The sequence below is a fragment of the Danio rerio genome, chromosome 25 (assembly GCF_052040795.2).
Source record: "Danio rerio strain M-AB ecotype USA chromosome 25, GRCz13ab, whole genome shotgun sequence".
In the NCBI taxonomy this organism is placed as follows: Eukaryota; Metazoa; Chordata; class Actinopteri; order Cypriniformes; family Danionidae; genus Danio; species Danio rerio.
Genome location: NC_141045.1, coordinates 15,032,635 through 15,051,235, shown reverse-complemented (window position 1 = coordinate 15,051,235; position 18,601 = coordinate 15,032,635). Strand labels below are relative to the sequence as shown.

The 18,601-nt window shown below is 37.0% G+C and overlaps 1 protein-coding gene and 1 long non-coding RNA gene across 3 annotated transcripts in view; one reads left to right on the top strand and one right to left on the bottom strand.

Moving 5' to 3' along the window:
- mapk8ip1a (mitogen-activated protein kinase 8 interacting protein 1a) overlaps window positions 1-17,428 on the top strand; it is a 37,430-nt gene extending 20,002 nt beyond the window's left edge. Inside the window, exons 4-12 of one of the 2 annotated variants that reach the window (NM_001351666.2) lie at window positions 852-933; window positions 4,817-5,821; window positions 6,381-6,453; window positions 6,613-6,782; window positions 8,152-8,255; window positions 8,379-8,495; window positions 11,240-11,310; window positions 13,075-13,173; window positions 14,754-17,428. In NM_001351666.2, the coding sequence (NP_001338595.2) occupies window positions 852-933; window positions 4,817-5,821; window positions 6,381-6,453; window positions 6,613-6,782; window positions 8,152-8,255; window positions 8,379-8,495; window positions 11,240-11,310; window positions 13,075-13,173; window positions 14,754-14,826 (1,794 nt within the window). In that variant the 3' untranslated portion in view covers window positions 14,827-17,428. The remainder of the gene's footprint in view (window positions 1-851; window positions 934-4,816; window positions 5,822-6,380; window positions 6,454-6,612; window positions 6,783-8,151; window positions 8,256-8,378; window positions 8,496-11,239; window positions 11,311-13,074; window positions 13,174-14,753) is intronic. The other variant, XM_087310280.1, reaches the window with a different exon arrangement.
- Window positions 9,660-11,298, bottom strand: LOC141380928 (uncharacterized). The gene is made up of 3 exons (XR_015526328.1): window positions 11,158-11,298; window positions 10,594-10,666; window positions 9,660-10,283 (listed from the first exon to the last, which is right to left on the bottom strand). It is a non-coding gene; the product is annotated as an uncharacterized LOC141380928 (long non-coding RNA).
- Window positions 17,429-18,601: the final 1,173 nt, after the last annotated feature.

The window sequence follows — 18,601 nt, the reverse complement described above, 5'->3', positions numbered from 1 at the left end:
TTCTTTTTAAATGTCTGGGTAAAAAACTAGAAGTTTTTTTCCTCCTTTGAACACAATATATTCTATTTTGAAAAACATTTTAAATATTTTGGAGCAGTAAACATGTCAGGCTAAATAATGAAAATGAATCATTGACTTCTGCTGTCTTCATTAGTTTCTAAAACAGCGTTTTTTTTTTTGTTGTTTTTTTTACAATTCAAATAATGGCATCTTTGGATGTATTTTCTGCTGGAGATGCTGTTGTTTAAAAAAATGTAAATAAAAAATCCTACGCATACTTTAGAAATGGTATTACAGAAAATTTTGGAGGTATTAAAACCAAAGCCGCGGTTTTAATAACGCGGTTATAATAAAATATTCCAAACCACGGTATACCTTGAAAACAGTTATCGTCCCATGCCTATATGCTGCTGCTGCAATTATTATGGGAGAGCCAGTGCAGAGACCTGCTACTGCCAGTATATACAGAAACATGCCATCTAAGAATATAACACGCTGTTGCTGCAAACTATTTGTAACCCCCATAGCAGATTTGAACACAGGTGGAGCTGGGGTGGAGGAGGGTCTTTAAAAACACGCTGCAGCTTAACAGCGTAGAATTATGCTGAGCATTTAGACCAAGGAGCAAGCTCATTGGCTGTCGAAACGACAGCTACCAATGTCCTGCAACATGTAGTTAATGATGCAGATTAGGTGACCTATCAGCCTGCGTGCACATAGACTTTCATGGCAGAAATTTCACTTACATCAAGCTGCTTTTTTAAAATTAGCTTTAATCTCACATATATTGATATGACTGTCAACACTTTGTTTATCAACAAATCCCTGATTCGTTGTCTCTACATTCGCAGGACACAATAAATAACAATTCCTTTGGTGAGAAGGAAAGGAGGAAAGAAAAGAAAACTCATTCTTCATCACCACACATTAAGGGTGAGTAATGGCCGTTCAAATGAACACAACTGATAAATCGCTGAGACTTGAATTTTTCAAACAAGTCATTTTTCAAGCTCTCTTCCATACATTAGAGCAATTACCCTGAGATTAATGAAAGAATCGCAAGTTGTTCACCTCACATGCTCTATTATTGTGTGTTTGTAGTAGTCGCTTCCACAGGATTAAAATGTGTTTACGTGCCGTGATTAACTTAATGGGATTTTTGTCAATCTAATTTACCCAGTGAGTTCATCAGATGTCACTTGTGTTTGATTCTTCTCACTAGAAGTAAAGTGGAATAGACTTTAAAGTTAATGTATATACTTTTTTACTATGTGATGAAGTGCAATCTTGTGTCCCAGCTTAATCCATTAGGTAGTGTAATCATTATGGCTGTGTTGCAGTTGGCATGCTTTATTTATATAGTAAATTTATATGCTTTGCTGACGAGGGGAAATTTTCATTTTGCATATGTAAGCATTAACTAAAAGCGCTGAAAGCATGAAATGAAAATTCAATCTGTCTGTCTGTTTTGTAAATAAGGAGTTTTGTTATTTTTAGATGCTGTTTATTAATTTACACATTTATTTTATTTTTATTTATCCATTTATTTTAATCTTTTTAATCATTCATTCATTTTTCTTCGGCTTAGTCCCTGATTATTAGGGGTTGCCACAGTGGAATGAATCATCAACTATTCCGGCATGTCTTTTACTCAGCAGATGCCCTTCCAGCCACAACCCTTTACTGGGAAACACTCATTCACACAAGCACTCATAGATTTATTCATTTATTAATTTTCCTTCAGCTTTGTCTCTATTTCAGAGGTCGCCACAGCGGAATGAACCGCCAACTATTCCGGCATCTTTTTTACGCATGCACTGACGGCCAATTTAGTTTATTCAACGCCAACTGGCAGGAGCCGATTTAACCAATAGGCCAAGTAAACAGCCGCTTAGGGCCCCCAATAAATACTTAGAAATATAAATGAAATCTATAACATTGTCTTTTTCTACCATTTACTATCAACTTTTGGGCCCCATGTCTGAAATCACTTAGGGCCCCCAAATCATTAGTTGGCCCCTGCCACCTAGTCTAGTTAGGAGAGTCCAGTTTGAAGCGATCATCACTTATATATTTTGGATAATTACATTTCAATATTATTTCTTTTTGTACTAATTTGTATGGTGTTTTAATATTTTTCATTTTATTAGTTTGTCATTTTATTATTTTTCCCCTCCATATAGGAAATTCTATTATGCGTGTCAGGCCAGTAGGTTATGATTTCACTTTGTAAAGAAACGCTTTAGGTTCGGATTTATTTTGCTTAATAATATCCAGCTGCAGAACCACAGACCTACCACTATTCAGGCCACACTGGATTCAGGCCACTAGATCTTGGACTTGGACTTTGTTTAGTGTTACAGCTGCGTATTTGTGCACATACATATTACTTTTTTTAAAGCAGTTCAACAATAAACACTCTTGATTCGTAACTGTGAGGGGTAGGTTTATGTTTGGGGCGGGTGTATACCAGGGGTCACCAACATGGTAGCCCGCGAGGATCACATGTGTTGCCCACAGGCCTATTTTAAAAATAGCTCTCCATAGCACCACTTACCAGTAAGCTTCATCTAATATAGAAGTAATCATTTAAAAATGTAAATATTTGCAGAGATATATAAAAATAAAGTGTTGCACATTGATACATTAAATACAGGGTATTTCCTACCCTGTTAAATCATTGCTGATAACTTTTGTGAGAATCATTAACATGATCAGTGTCTTCACATGGATGAATATCTTTAATTATTACCAAAAACATAAAGTATAATTAAAAGTAAATTGAGCAAATTTGTTATTTGAGAAGTGTTTATCAAACTGGTAGCCCTCCACATTGGTGTTGGTGACCCCTGGTGTATACCTTATTCAAACATGACAGCTTAATGTGAGGGCTAGGTTTAGGGTTGGGGTGGGATAAACAAAAATGTTATGGTTCATTATATTCATCAAAATGAATATCAATAAAAAATCTAATTATTTGTAGTATTTTGTGTATTGTTAGTAAATACTGTATATAAAATTAATGTGGACATTCTTGAGATCCGTCATTAACCATATATTGTTCATCCCTGTTTGGGTCAAACGTGTGGGTTCGCAGACCTACAGCTGACCTACAGACCTACAGCTGGTATGCAAAAAGTGGGTGGGATTATTACTATACAGTAGTTGCGCTGCCTCTACTACCATGACATCGTTTTCATTTTGGGGCATTCCATCTAGCTCTAGCCTTATCCATTTCTTAGATACTAACACTAGGAATGTCTGGACATATTCTACTGGCCACGATGCTGCCATTTCAGGTGTATTTTTTTTGCGGTGATATAAAAACAATTGTGCGGACCAACAATATAGCAGTGGCTGCTGCTGACTAATAAAATACATAAAAGAGTTTGGTGTTTAGTATTGCAAATCCAATGACGCTGATATTTAGGATTCTCTCTGACAAATCAATGATCAGCAGTATGCATATATCACAGTTTGGTAAAGGTAAGTCTAGCTTGGAACCTCACCTGAAGTGGTACTAAAAAGTACTAGGAACGGAATGCATTTAAAAAAGCCCCCAAAAAGTGAGCCATACCAAATAAAGTTTCACCTGATGCAAGATCAGACTGCATGGTTTTTAAAGTAACTGCATCACAGATGTTTTCACACTGCATGACTATTCTAGTTAGTGTTCCGTCGGTGACGGGGGGATCACACTGCATGACTTTCAAGTAGGAAGAATCGCCAACAACTTTGTTTCAGTCCTCAAACTATGTCTCACAACTGAACACTTGCGAGAAGTGACATGGAAACAACATGAGTTTGTGTAGTATATATTTTCCTATCAACTACATAATGAGAAAGAGGCATTTAGTGGGGTAGAAAATGTACTTATTTTGCTCTCCTGACTTTGAAGGGAATTAGCGATTTCTCCTTAACTTTTTTCTTTTTTGACTCGGTTGTGATATTGATCAGATGACACGTCAAACAGACAAGGGTGCTCCTGCCAAATTTCCAATAGTCTTTCGTCCATTTCTTAGGTCCAAATAGACCAAAAAGAAGCACTTAACTTTTTCCCCAACCTCCTGCTGACCTGCAGATAGCCATACTAGTGGATGCTGCTCTCTCATTGGCTGTAGGCATGATTTTGAATCGCAGAGAGCTCCAAATATTTATCATGCTAAATATCTGATGGGTGTTGTCGACTCATCTGCGATTCTCTCAGATTGTCTCATTAGTAGTTCACACTGTGTGATTGTTAGTCACGTGAACAAGCACTAATTTGCCTGTGATTTCGGGCATTTGTCGGCGATTTCTCAAAACCTGTCTGCGAAAATCATGCAGTCTGAACTCGGCATTACCATGCAGTGAAAAAGCATCTTATGTGTTGTTTTAACAAGTACTCAAACTAGTAAATACGTGTAGGCTGATCATGTATATGTATGACAAAATAAAATCCTTGTAGATTACTTTCTGTTGAAAAGAGTTTGTCCTTTCAGACCTCCAATAGTCAGTGGTTGTGTAACAAAATTTAGAACTGGTTGGACTTGGCTTGTGTGGATCATTTTGTCTGCTTAAACTGGACCCCTTTCATACAGTCGATAATAAGCTAAGTATAGGTAAGTCCTATATTTAGGACTACTTATGTGTTCTCTATACTGGTTTAAAAACATAAGGATTCATTACATTGTTCAAACTAAACCCAGTGTTTTGTTTTTTTAATGGGGCATTAACTTAGATTCTTACATAATCTTTTTAAGATGTTTTTCTCCATTAGTCTTATTGCCTAATGTATAATCTTTTGTGTGTGTGTGTGTATGTGTGTGTGGAACAGGAGATTCGGCGGCCAAACCTGAGCAGGGGAGCCTGACCGATGGGGACAAAGTTCAGGCCAGGGCTGACACTAAACCACGAGGCCCTGCCTCCACCAAGAACAAAGCCTCAGCCTTTCAGAATAAGCAGCAGGACAAGTTATCAGAGTCCTTGAACAATCCCACCGTGGTTGCGCCCCTTACACAGACAGCCATGAGGGACAAATCTACAGAAGTACCCCTGATAGAGGGTGTCCTTGACATTTCGACCATTTGCAAGGAGAAAGCCCGGTATCACACTGTAAATGGCTATCGGGAACAAGTGCAGTATCCTGCAGAGAATGAAGGTATGTGTGACCAGTTGGTCGACAGAAACAAGGACTATCACATTTCGGAGGGAAATGCCACAGAGGAGATCCACCTCACGCCGGTCAACGGTGAACAGGAGCGACCGTTTCTGTCCCAGAGCAGCGACAGCAACCGCATGTCTATTAGTTCAGACACTGAGCTTCCTCCCCTTCACTATTACCCATCGGCAGGATGTCCAAACCCCTCCATTAGTGAGGAGGATGAGGTGTATCCTCCTACACCTCCATGCCGGACTGTCAGCCTCAGCGAACAACCAGGAGACTCTAGTCAATGGGCTGAAACCCGCAAACCCAAAATGGCGAAGGACGAAACGGGGAACGTAAAGGCAGTGGCGGTTAGCACGGATGCTTCAGGACTGACCTATGACTCTGTGAAGTACACCCTGGTGGTGGATGAACATGCTAAGCTTGAGCTAGTGAGCATTAAGGACTGCTACAAAGGTTATGAAAGTGACAGCGATAACACCGTCTACGAGTCTGCCATCGATGAGGACGACGAGGACCAGGAGGCTGATGAAGAAGATGAAGAGTCAGGGGCAAGGAGCATGAGGAGAGACACCTCCTGTTTGTCTGCGGACTCGACCACAGACACCACCTCAGATGTGCCCCGATCCCGCAAGTTCATGAACATTTTTGGGAATGGGCGGTCACGATTCTCTGGTGAGTTTAGCCTTCTGCCTTGAAGACTTCTGTAGGGAACTTCTGTGAAATCCTGTTGTTGTCTACAGTTTATTTTTGAGTTCTGAATTGACTCAAAAGATTTAAATTAACAAACGACAAGAATCTAAAATCAATTTTAAGATGTGTAGAAGAATCTCGAGTGAGGTTCAGGGGTTAGTTAGTGCATTTACAGTGTGATAACCTGCCTGTAGTGAAGTTCATCATGCCAAATTCAAATAAATGGCTCATGTTTCTTTATATAATGAGCTCTTTGTGTGAAACTTGACATCCAGTAACCTTCTATGTTCAGTGGTTTCCCCATACAAATGCAAAAGGAATGTTATAAGAAAAGCTTAGAAAGAATGGAAAAGGTCCAAGGACTTTTTGCACCCCTTCCATAATTCTCTCCATGTATTTCCCAAGATTAAGAACTGTAGAGATTTTGCTCATTAATGATTGTGTTAATAGCACACCAGGCAGGATTACAAATTCTTGTAACAAAATATCTCTTTCCTTTATTGTCCTAGTTGTGCCAATGAATGTTTGTTCTTCCTCTCAGGTGCTGAGTTTGGATTCTTCTCCTGCGTTATTAATGGAGAGGAAAGAGAACAGAGCCACAGAGCGGTGTTCAGGTAAGCGTTCAAACAAATCCTTAGTGCTTTGTTTTGAAAAAATAGAAATAAAGTAGCCATGTTACATAAAAGGGATATTGAAATATCATGACCAAGAAAGTTTCGGGATTAACTTAATATTTTCAATAATACGATTATCAATCGTTTGCTTGATTGCAGATTTGTTCCTCGTCATGATGATGAGTTGGAGTTAGAAGCGGACGACCCATTACTAGTGGAGTTGCAGGCTGAGGATCTGTGGTGCGAGGCCTATAACATGCGCACCGGAACCAGAGGCATCTTCCCTGCTTTCTATGCCGTCAAGGTGGCAAAGGATGAACTTGTTAAAGGTAAATCTTGCTTTTACTGTAGCATTTACAGGGTGTCTAAAAGTCTTAAAATGTCTTAAATTTCAATAGTCTTAAAGATGCAGTATGCACGTTTGACACCCAGTGGTTGATCTGGGTATTGCACTCGGGAAAGCACACACAAGCGCAGGTTACCAGATTCACGACACCAACAGGAGTGTGCCTGAATATAGAGCCCAATGGCTCATTTAAGGCTGATTTAACCCATGTTCTAAAAAAAACACGTGATAGAAAGAATATTGCATATTAAAAAAAGATTTTGTTCTAGCCAACACCCGAAATCTATATTTTAGATATGGCTTTATTTTCTTGCAGCTGAACAACTGAAAACTGACAATAATCACCTCAGGTACACATCATGTGCTTTATTTGGTGTTAAATGCTAACAATATGAGTTTAAGTGGCATTATATGTGACATTTATTGCCATACTACTGAAAGCAGCAGCAGATCTCAGATCCTGAAAACAAAATAAACAGTTTTAAATTGAACTTTTGAAGTGTGACTTAGTGAAAGCCAACTTGTATTAGTGATTCAGCATGTACATTAGTAGTGTTAAAGAGGTTTAATATGTATTAATTAGATTATAAACCTTACAATTTTATTGGAGTGCAGTGAGTGCACTATTCTTTGCTTCTGAATGGCTGTATTTAAATTTCAGTTGTGTTTTATCCGGTGCAAACAGCCACATTGCTAAATCATTGCAAATCTCAACACGTAGCTTGTTGTTAAGGCACGGGTTACAATGTAACCTGCTCACCTAATGTTTATGTTTGTTATATTTATATTATATGCTAGTTAATAGGCATGTATGTTCCTTAAATATTTGCAAACATATTATGGTATTTTTATGCTTAAGAAGCATCAAAAATTTGCTTACAGCACCTTTAAATTTACTGAATATTAAGTAGTAGGTCTTTAATCATTGTAAACAGGCCTTGATTTTCCTATGTCCAAGTAAAGCTACCCTATCGGGCTGACAAACAATCACCAATAATCCATCTTAAAACGTTTTATGTATATATTTAAATTTATTATTACAAAGAGATACAATTCACAACTGCTGTTAGACATCATACAGCAAATTAAACTTCCTAATCTGAGAAGAAAACAAAAGCAACACATCCCTTTACATGATCTTCCATTAATACAAAAACTATTTACAGAAGTAAGCAGGCCATTCGAAAAAATCCTAGGTGTTTAACCCTGTATAAGTCTAAAATATAATTCGTAACGGTCTTAAAAAGTCTTACATTTGACTTGAAGAAACCTGCAGAAACCCTGACTTACAAGAATTTGAGATTTTGTGCATTTAGTAATGATTACTTCTTTTGTCTGCTGTGATTCATTAGAGGTCAAAGGTGACTGGATGGACAAATTCTGGGTGAAATTTCTTGGTTCTGTTCAAGTGCCGTATCACAAAGGGAACGATGTGCTTTGTGCCGCAATGCACAAGGTACTAATCCAATTCTGTGTTATGACTCTGGCTTGGATGTTCATATATTTACATAATGATTGCAGTGGTGCATGTTGTTCATATGTAATCTGATGTTCGCTTGCGATCTGATTATGTCAACAGATAGCATCAAACAGACGAACAACAATGCAGTTTAGCCCTCCTTCGCCTTGCATAGTGGAAATCAACACAAGAGGATTGAAAATCGTTGTTCAGGACGACTGCCGCACTTCTGGAAGGGTTTGTAGATGACTCAAATTCTTTCTGATGTAATAAATATTCAATATATATATGGGTTGCAACAATAACAGCCTGAGGTGTCAAGACATTTGTGCTGCCTGTTACTTTACAAACCACAGGATAGGGCAAATTATTCAGCAGGATAGAGCTCCTTCTCATACTTCTCATACCCATAAAGCAAAAAAGGTCAAGGTGCTCCAGATTGGCCAGGCAAGTCACCAGAGATGAACGTTATTGAGCATGTTTGGGGTAAGATAAAGGAGGAGGCATTAGAAATTAATCTTGAACTCTGGGAGTCCTGCAAGAACACTTTCTTTGCCATTCTAGATGACTTTATTAATAAGTTATTTGAGTGATTGCAGAGATGTATGGATGCAGTCCTTCAAGCTCATGGGAGTCAGACACAATATTAATTCTTTTTCCACTGCAGCATGACATTATATTCTATATTGTACATTATTTCTGTTAAGTGACAAGACTTTTGTCTAAGCAAAGTCAGACTTTACTGTTCTATTTAAATAATTAAAAATCGAGGCATGATCATATTTTATTTTGGTAAAATAAGCGTAATCTAGAGACATTGTCTTTCATATAAGCCACTTCTGAGACCAAATGATCAACTAGAAGTCAAGTTATTATGTCTTGTTCTTAAATTTGGATAGGCACAATACTTTTGTCAGGTAGTGAATGTGTGATTCTTCAAATATGCGTTTCTAGAAATTTAATTAAGTTTAAATTTAATTCAATTAAGATGGGATATTTTAAACTGAACATTGCTTCCCACATGTTTGAAATATACTTGCAGTGGTAGCCGGATTGAAATACACTTTTTACCCACGTCACATAAATTAGTATATACTATATGCGACAAACAAAACATAACTACATTTAACAATATTTTATTTATTAAGGAACTGTTATACACTGTTTCTTTTAATAGGTTAAAGTTTTTAAGGAAATCCACAATTTCATGCAACTTTTATGCTAGTCGGGAGCATTTTGTTCAGTATTGCCAAAGCATATTAGATCTATAAAATATTCACTATATTAACATCATCAAATTAATAAAATATACAGCAAATAAGAAATAAATTACAGAAAAAAAGAAATAAAAACAGACAATATCTCTAAAAATGATAACAATTACAAGAATAAACGTGTAGATTATTTCAAGTTGATTAGCCATTTTTAATAGTGTACAAATGTTTTGCAGCCAATTTACATCTAATTTCGTCCTCTCCGACTGAGACATTAAGATTAAAGAATTAATTATTTAATGTCTCTCTCACGGTTGTGCACAAACAATTGATGACAGCTTTAGAAAGCGGAACCAAAAGAAATCCCGGAAATTTTAGGAGATTTTCAAAAATGTGTGTCAATAAATATACTTTGGGAGCTGTTAATATACCTGGGTGGCCTGCCTAAGTAAAGTTTATGTGTGGGAAGCACTGCATTCTAAACCCTTTCAGAAATAATACAAATATTTATGTTAAATCTGTTGTTTTCTACCAAATTCAATAGTAAGCATCATTATCGATAAACATGTTATGAAAAGGGGCGAGGCAGTGGCGCAGTAGGTAGTGCTGTCGCCTCACAGCAAGAAGGTCGCTGGGTCGCTGGTTCGAACCTCGGCTCAGTTGGCGTTTCTGTGTGGAGTTTGCATGTTCTCCCTGCCTTCGCGTGGGTTCCCAGAGATGGGTTGCAGCTGGAAGGGCATCCGCTGTGTAAAAACTTGCTGGATAAGTTGGCGGTTCATTCCGCTGTGGCGACCCCAGATTAATAAAGGGACTGAGCCAAAAAGAAAATTAATCAATGAATGTTATGAAAAGTTACTCATCCTGCAAAAATAATATATAGTCCTTCAGGTTTTGAAGAACTGCATTAAAAGCAGGAAATGTTAGTTTTATTACCATAAAAGCCATGAAACTCAAATGTTAACTAAAAACTCGCACACATTTGCATAAACTATACATGTGTACTACTATAATTAACGTAATTTCAGCTAGTTGTTAAGACAATATTTTTCATTGTCATTTTGTTAATTTGAAAATAAAATGAAATCTAAAACTAAATCTGGATAGATATTTCGGGATCTCACCGGGGGAGCTGGAGGAAGTATCTGGGGAGAGGGAAGTCTGGGGATCTCTCCTAAAACTGCTGCCCCTTGCGACCTGGAAAAGCAGATGAAAATTAGATGAAAAAGTCAGAATTATTAGCCCTCCTATGATATAAAATGAAACATATTAAAATAGCACAAATTTACTAAAAATTCAGCTTAATTAAAAAACAAAACATGTAAAAAGGTCAAATAAAACTGCTTTTTTTTTAGTTATTGTTGAATGTTTTCTAATAATCATAATAAACCTGGGCTGTTGTTTGTAAACTGATGATTTGCAAACATAAAATGACATTTGACCTTAAAACCAAGTAAATCCTTTATCCTTAAATGAGTTTTAGCACAGTTCGATGTTGCCACCAAAAGGCTGTTCTTCTGAACTGCTCTTTGTGACGCAGTATTTATGGCTCCACAGTTACGCAACAAAGACTCTTAAGACTGAATGTTAATCTGTAGTCATAATACGATGGGGTCTCACCCTCTAAGCCCCTCTGAGTGAATTTGCGAACGTGTTCAGTGATGTAAATTACAGTGTTAAGAACATACTGGACGACCTCACACCATGCTGACATCATGAGCCGGAAGCTTGCACTAATGTCCCTCAATCCCTTCTTTCCGTGTTTTACAGGGTGAGAAGTGCTTTCACTTTTTCCAGCTGAAAAACATCTCCTTCTGCGGCTGCCATCCCAAGAACAACAAGTGAGTCTGGGCGGAAGTTTATTCGTTTACAAATGTGACTGTTTCTGTTCAAAATCAAAAATAAGGGTAAGTTAGAAGTCAAACAAATACTGATATTCAATTAAAAAAAGACATTTCTTTTAAAAGTTTTATTTATTTTTTCATCATTTATTAATTCATTATGAAATTAATTTCAGTCTGTTTTATTTTATATACAGTAAAGTCAGAATTATTAGCCCTCCTATGATTTTTTTTTTTAGATATTAAAATATTTCCCAAATGTTACTTAACAGAGCAAGGAATTTTTCACAGTATTTCCTATAATATTTTATCTTTGGAGAAAGTCTTATTTGTTTTCTTTCGGCTTGAACAAATGCAGTTTTGAGGGTTTTTTTTAACCATTTTATTTTTAATATTTTTTTTACTGTTTAATTTTTTCACTGTTCATTACTTTTTTTTATTAGGTTCATCTTAGGTCAGACATTAAAATATACATAATATTGATACACATAGATATATGCACTGATACAATTCACCAAACAAGAAATTTTCAGGAAAACTTTATTATACACTAAATAAGTATATAAATAAAGATAAAATACCACATTTGTACACAAATATATACAAACATAAGATAACAACAATAAAAAAATAAACAAATAAAAATAAATAAAAATAAATTATACAAAGAAAAGAAAGGTAAAAAGGCAATTAAGATATAGGTGTCTCCTTAAAAAGATTTATAAAAGGGCTCCAGACTTTCTGGAACTGTTCTGGCGTTTGTTTTATTGCAAACCGAATCTTTTCCATCCGAAGAGCATGCAGAAAATCAAAAACCCATTGCCGATAAGAAGGGGGAGCTGCTGACTTCCAATTCATAACAATAATTCGTCTAGCCAGTAAGGTTGCAAAGGCTACGCAATCGGCCTGTAATGAATTTAATTCAGCATATTCTGGCAGGATTCCAACAGAGCTGTTAAGGGGTTTGGGTCTATTGACAATGAAAAAGCAGCAGAAAAACACCTGAAGATTTTCCCCCAAGAATCAGACAGTTTCAAACACGACCAGAAAGTATGTAACAGTGTGGCTGGTTCGGTTGTACAGCGAAGGCAATATGGGTCAAGATCAGGGAAAATTTTATTCAGTTCAGTTCTAGACCAGTGTATTCTGTGCACGACCTTAAATGGAATGAGAGTATGCCTAGCGTTTATTGATGATGAATGTACTCTTGCAAGAATAAGATCCCAAATATTTTATTCGATTGTTACATTCAGTTCTTGCTTCAGCTTGATTATCTACAGAAAAATTATACAAAAATTTGCCTAATCACCCTAAATTGCCTAAAAAACTTAGTTAAGCCTTTAAATGTCCTTTTAAACAGAATACTAGTGTTTGGAAAAATATCTAGTAAAATATTATGGTGGTAAGCTGAATTTTCAGCATCATTACTCCATACTTTAGTGTCACACGATCCTTCAGAAATCATTTGAATATGGTGATTTGATGTTCAATAAACATGAACAAACACTTTAATTAATATGAAACTGTTGGAAACAGTTGAAAATGTAATACTTTTGTGGAAAAAAACATGTGTCAAGATAAACAGAAAGCACTTGCTTGAGACCAATGCTAAATGCATCTTTTCCAAACAAACAAAATCTGATTCATCTTTAAATAAAACAAATATTGTCTCCCCACATTGCCCCCTACAGGAGGATAGAAAATATACATCAACAACAATAACAAAGTCACATTTGACAGAAATGCTTCATGTGCTTCTTTCAGGTATTTTGGGCTAATAACGAAACATCCAGCAAACCAGCGATTCGCCTGTCACGTGTTCTTCTCAGATGATACAACCACAAAACTGGCCGAATCTGTAGGGTGAGTTCTCAAGTCACTTAATAATCACATTAGCTCCTCATTCATTACTCTAAAAACAATTATTTTCTTGAGAACCAAGAGGTAGATGACCTTTATTGTTTGGCAGATCATTAAAGAAGATTTTTAGCTGAAACTGTGTGCCTTTAGTGATTTGAAAAAAGCTTCCTTTTTGAAATAACAAAGATAACACCAATAGCACCTGATGATATTTTGAGGTCTTATGCCAGGTTCACACTGAATACAAATTTAAAGTACACATGAGATCAAAACTAACTTAGCTTAAATTGTTAGTTCAATGGTGAAAAATTGCCCCTGTAGTCGTTAATTGAAATCTGAAAATGTGTTTCCTGTTTGTCTTCTGTTAAATTGTCAGATTACGTCTGTCTGAGGTATTAGGCATGGTTAACACACTTAAACACGCCTCTCCAACTGTCAGTTTTGACAGCGCTATCCGCTTGTTAAGTGATGACGTGTTTGTGACGTATGTATACTGTTTCCGGGTCCAAACCGCCATTAATTTGAGTGGAGAAATCATTCGTTTATGATCGCGTTTTATTCCTATCACACATTAAAGTTAATTTTACATAAAGTCATAGTGTACACAACAATCTCTGGGCTTGCTGCATAACAAATACCAAAGTTTTAACAATTTATAAAACAATGAATCACTTTCTGGCCATTGGATATGAGGGATGGACATATATACTGCGATCGTGACTTTCGAAAGTATTAAATCGCTTTGTAAACGTTTATTATAACCATTTCATGAATCTCCCCATTCAGTTGAATAGAGCACTTGGACCCGGAAGCCGCTCCGCGTGACGTCACACTTAACAAACGGATGACAACAAACAGAAATGGCGGGGAGGAGGTGTCTGTTAGGTTGCAGTAACTTTCCCCGAACCCTTTTCGTGATCTTTCTGAATGAAATGCCTGCTTTACTACGTCCAATCAGCAAATCGCTACAACAAGCCACGTCCACTGTTTTCTCATTTAATATTGCTGCATCACAAATTGAAAAAATAAAATAAAATGGTCGCAGCTTCCGATTTATGCGGCCTTTAAGTATTTGTATGTGCAGATTATATACAAAGGCAATGCAAATGTGTATATTTAAATAAATTTCTGACGAGCACTGGGAATAACACAGAATGTGCATTATGTTTGTAGTGAATCTTTAAGGTTCTCCATTCTCTTAATAATCCCACTAAGTCATAATTCATCTCTCTACACAGGTTTAAAAAAAATTCAGCTTGAGCAGAAAATTCTTGCAAGGCGTTGCATTATTAAGCAACACGATCTGTGCAAGAACCTGAAACTCTTGCAACTATCAACAAATAGGACTTAGGTTCTGAGGCATTTCTCTGAATGCATAAATAACAACAAATCTCATTCAGCTCAAATTTGATCCCAGTCCATGAAATATAAATGTCTTTATACTAAAGTCTCTTTAAGGCAGCCGTCTTTTAAACATCTCTCGGGGCATTCTGTTACATGTTTCCCCATCATAACCTCACAAGTGACATGTCTCGTGTATTCTTTAGTCTTTGTTAATACATAACTTCTGCTTGTATTCACAGGAAAGCTTTTCAGCAATTCTACAAAGAACATATGGAATATTCCTGTCCGACAGAAGACATCTTCCTCGAATGACCTTCAGTCTACTTGTATTTTTGCATTATCACACACTATATGAGGTGTCGCATGATGGTGGTTTTGAGCCTCTTCGTAATGTGTCATGTTGATGATATAATGTTGATGTCTATTTTAGACAAATGTTCAAATCGGCTACAGCGCAACTACTTTCACCTCGTACAAACTGAGTATTACTGACTGGTGTAAAGCCTTACGAAGTTTAATAACTGAAAAAAAATGTTCGATGTGACTTGTAAAAATCATTTCTGTGCCGAATTTGGTTGGGAATTCATTTGAAGCACAATGTTTAACGCATTAACGATGGAAGAAAGAACGTAGGCGGGGTCTAAAATTAATGTTTATCAGAAACCAAAGCTATCCTGGTGAACGCCATTCTTCACTCAGAACTGGCGCAAACCGTATAATTTAATTAAGGCTAATCTGTTCATCCCAGGTTAAGGGAAGACAAACTTTTCGCAAATCATAATTAGCATCACTTTGAACACAGGGTTATGAAACTCTGATCTAGTCACATTTACCAATTTGCAGCAAATTTTTGAGGATAAAATCCAGTAATTTCAACACAAATACACACTATTGCAGGAAAAGGTTGTATTCATCAAATTTGCCACATTGACCAACAGTTAACTACTTGGCTCGAATGTGACTTCTATGTGAGCTCTGCTTTATGCATCACTGCACTATTGATAGTCGATAATATAGTGTTTCCCGCCAAATTTCATTAACATCACTGCACCTTTGCAGTGTCACAGTTGCTGAAGTGCTGAATGTAAGAATGCCCCTGGTTATGCTTTTAAGGGCCCTAATTGTGTCTTGGGGTTGGAAATGATTTTATTTTTCCAAATATGAAGCATAACCCTTTTCTCTCCAAGTGAAAAAACGGTACTTACAAAAATCTAAATTGAACTTTGCCTAAACTTTTACTTCTGAGAGTATTCTGATTAGTCCAAAAGCCATCAGAAGGTAAACTATTTCAACAATTCATAAAATAGTGGATATCTTGTATGAATTTCTACAATCTTATTCAAAATATGAAGCATGAACCTTTTTTCTCCTAGTGTAAAAAATGGTACTTTCCAAAATCTAAATTGAACTTTGCTTGAACACCTGCTTCTGAGAGTCTTTACTCTGATCTGATTAATCCAAACCCATCACAAGGGAAACTATTTGACAATTTTGTAAAATAGTGGCTACTTTGGATCTCGCCAAGTGAACAAAATTATAGTTTCATTCATTTCCTTCGGCTTAGTCCCTTAGGTATAAGGGGTCGCCACAGCAGAATGAACCGCTAACTGTTCCAGCTAATTTTTTATTTAGCGGATGCTCTTTAAGCTGCAACCCAGTACTGGGAAACAATGGTACTTTCCAAAAACCTAATTGAACTTAACCTAAACTCTTACTTCTGAAAGTCTACTCTCTGCTCTGATTGGTCCAAGCCCGGTCCAAACCAATCACAAGGGAAACTATTTTACAATTTCATTAGATAGTGGCTATATTGCATGAATTTATACAATTAAAAAAACCTAATTCATACAAATTATCCAATAATTTGACGAAACTAAATTGTTAGCAACTGCACTGAGATCACATTGGATTTGTCAGATGGTCAATTGGTAATGTAAGGGTGTTCCTTCATGTTTCGATTTGATGTTTTGATGAATTCATAGTTCATCTGCTCAAACCCCAATAATGTTCTGTTTACTGTTGGAATCATGGGCAAGTCGTACAAATTATATGAATACGTTTCATGCACAAATAATTCCTTATGACTCTTATCAAGAAGTTCAGAATCAATTTTTTAGTTATTACATTGAGAAAGGGTCAGAAAAGCATGATAGGGCCATTTTAAATCAGGTTTATCTTCGGTCAGATGTGCACTACAAAGTATGGCAAATACAATGCTTACGTCTGTGAATGGTTTGTGTTTTTGATTCTTGTATGTTTACGTGTGCTTATTCCCATATGTTGCTCTGTTAAACAGAGTGTAATCTGGGCCTGCTGACATTCTGGTTCTGTATCCATGACATGTAGCTGTGCAAACCAAATAATTTTATTTTCTTTTTACATACTATATTAGAATTCTTATTTATAATTATTACGAAATGAAAAGATCTTGAAGTATATATTATTCAGGCACCTGAACGTATATAAGTAAAGGATGCAACGTTGAACAATCTGTATAAATGGTGCTGAGGAACACGGCTGTCTGGTATTGAAAGGTTTGCGCTTTATCTTTTATTATTTTCCTAATACAGGATGAAAGGTTTTAAAAGCAAGGCCTAAAATGGATCCATCTTCAACAGTCCTTTCAAAATGGCACATCCGCACAGCATGCGCTTTCCCGATATGCAATATTCACTAAATGAGCAAGGTTTAAAACTGAATAATCAACTGACCAAATGGCAGTGTGTGTCTCACTCTGTGTGTGAAGGTGTTTTGCTCAGTACGGCCATTTTGAAAGGTGGTTTTCAGTTATTAGAACCATCTGCGGACCGATCCTGCAGAATTCACAAGTTGTGCCTATTTCATTTGATATCACTGTACTTTTTTTGTTTTTGTTCAGTGGAAACCATGAAATTAAATTCTATTTGTAAATGGATGGTCTGGGTGTGTAATTGCTAATAACGTAAATATAAACAAATGAGATCAAAGTACGATTATCAGGCTGCCGTTTTGTTTTCAGCAGAAGAAATGTTTGCTTTCAATCTCCCATGTGTCTGTATAGAGCAGGGGTGCACAATCCTGTTCCTGGAGATTTACCTTCCTGCTGAGTTCATCTCTAACCCTGATCAAACACCTGAACCAATTAATTAGGACCTGAACAGCACTTGATATTACAGACAGTGTGTTTGATATGGGTTGCAATTGAAATCTGCAGGAAGGTAGATCTCCAGGAACAGGGTTGGCTTCCTCTGGCTCTTAGAGGCACAACTCCAGAGGCTCATTTGAGAAAGGAGTTAAAAACTCTATATTAATGCTGAAATGAGGGAAACTTTACCAGGGAAACGGGAGATATGTCAAACCCGAGGAAGCGGATTAAGTCAAACCTGTTTTTTCTTACTCTTGAGTTAGTTACCATGGTAAGTATTACATTTGTTGATTGAATATGAATGGATCATAATATTGGTCCTGCATTAGTTAACCTACTCATTCCTTTATTTTTTCAGCTCAGTCCCTTATTTATTAGGGGTCGCCTCACGGAATGAACCGCTAACTATTCTGGCATATGTTACACCAGGGGTCTCAAACTGCCAGCCTGCAAGCCACTTACAGCCCGCCTTCCTCCACCCTCCGGCCCGCAACGAGATTGGGTGTTACACAGTGGATGCCCTTCTAGCCACAACCTAGAACTGGGAAACACCCATACACTCTCACATTCAGTTCATCCAATTTACTTATGGAGCATGTCTTTGGAATGTACGGGAAACCAGAGCACACGGAGGAAACCAACGCGAACAAGGGGAGAACATGCAAACTCCACACAGAAACGCCAACTGACCCAGCGACTCGAACCAGCGACCTTCTTCCTGTGAGGTGACAGTCATAATCACTGAGCCACCATGCTGCCCTCATCCTACTCAGTGTTTCACATCTGAAAGTAAGTCAACTCAAAGTTCCAGTTGGTTGAACTTCGGTATTGAATCAGGCCATTGCTGTAGAAAGCATCCACCTTTACTGACTTCTGCTCACACTTTAGGTTCAGTCTTTCCCCAGTTTGATGTGAGTTTTCAACCTGGTGGTTCCATCAATAACAATGTCCCATTAAAAGTAA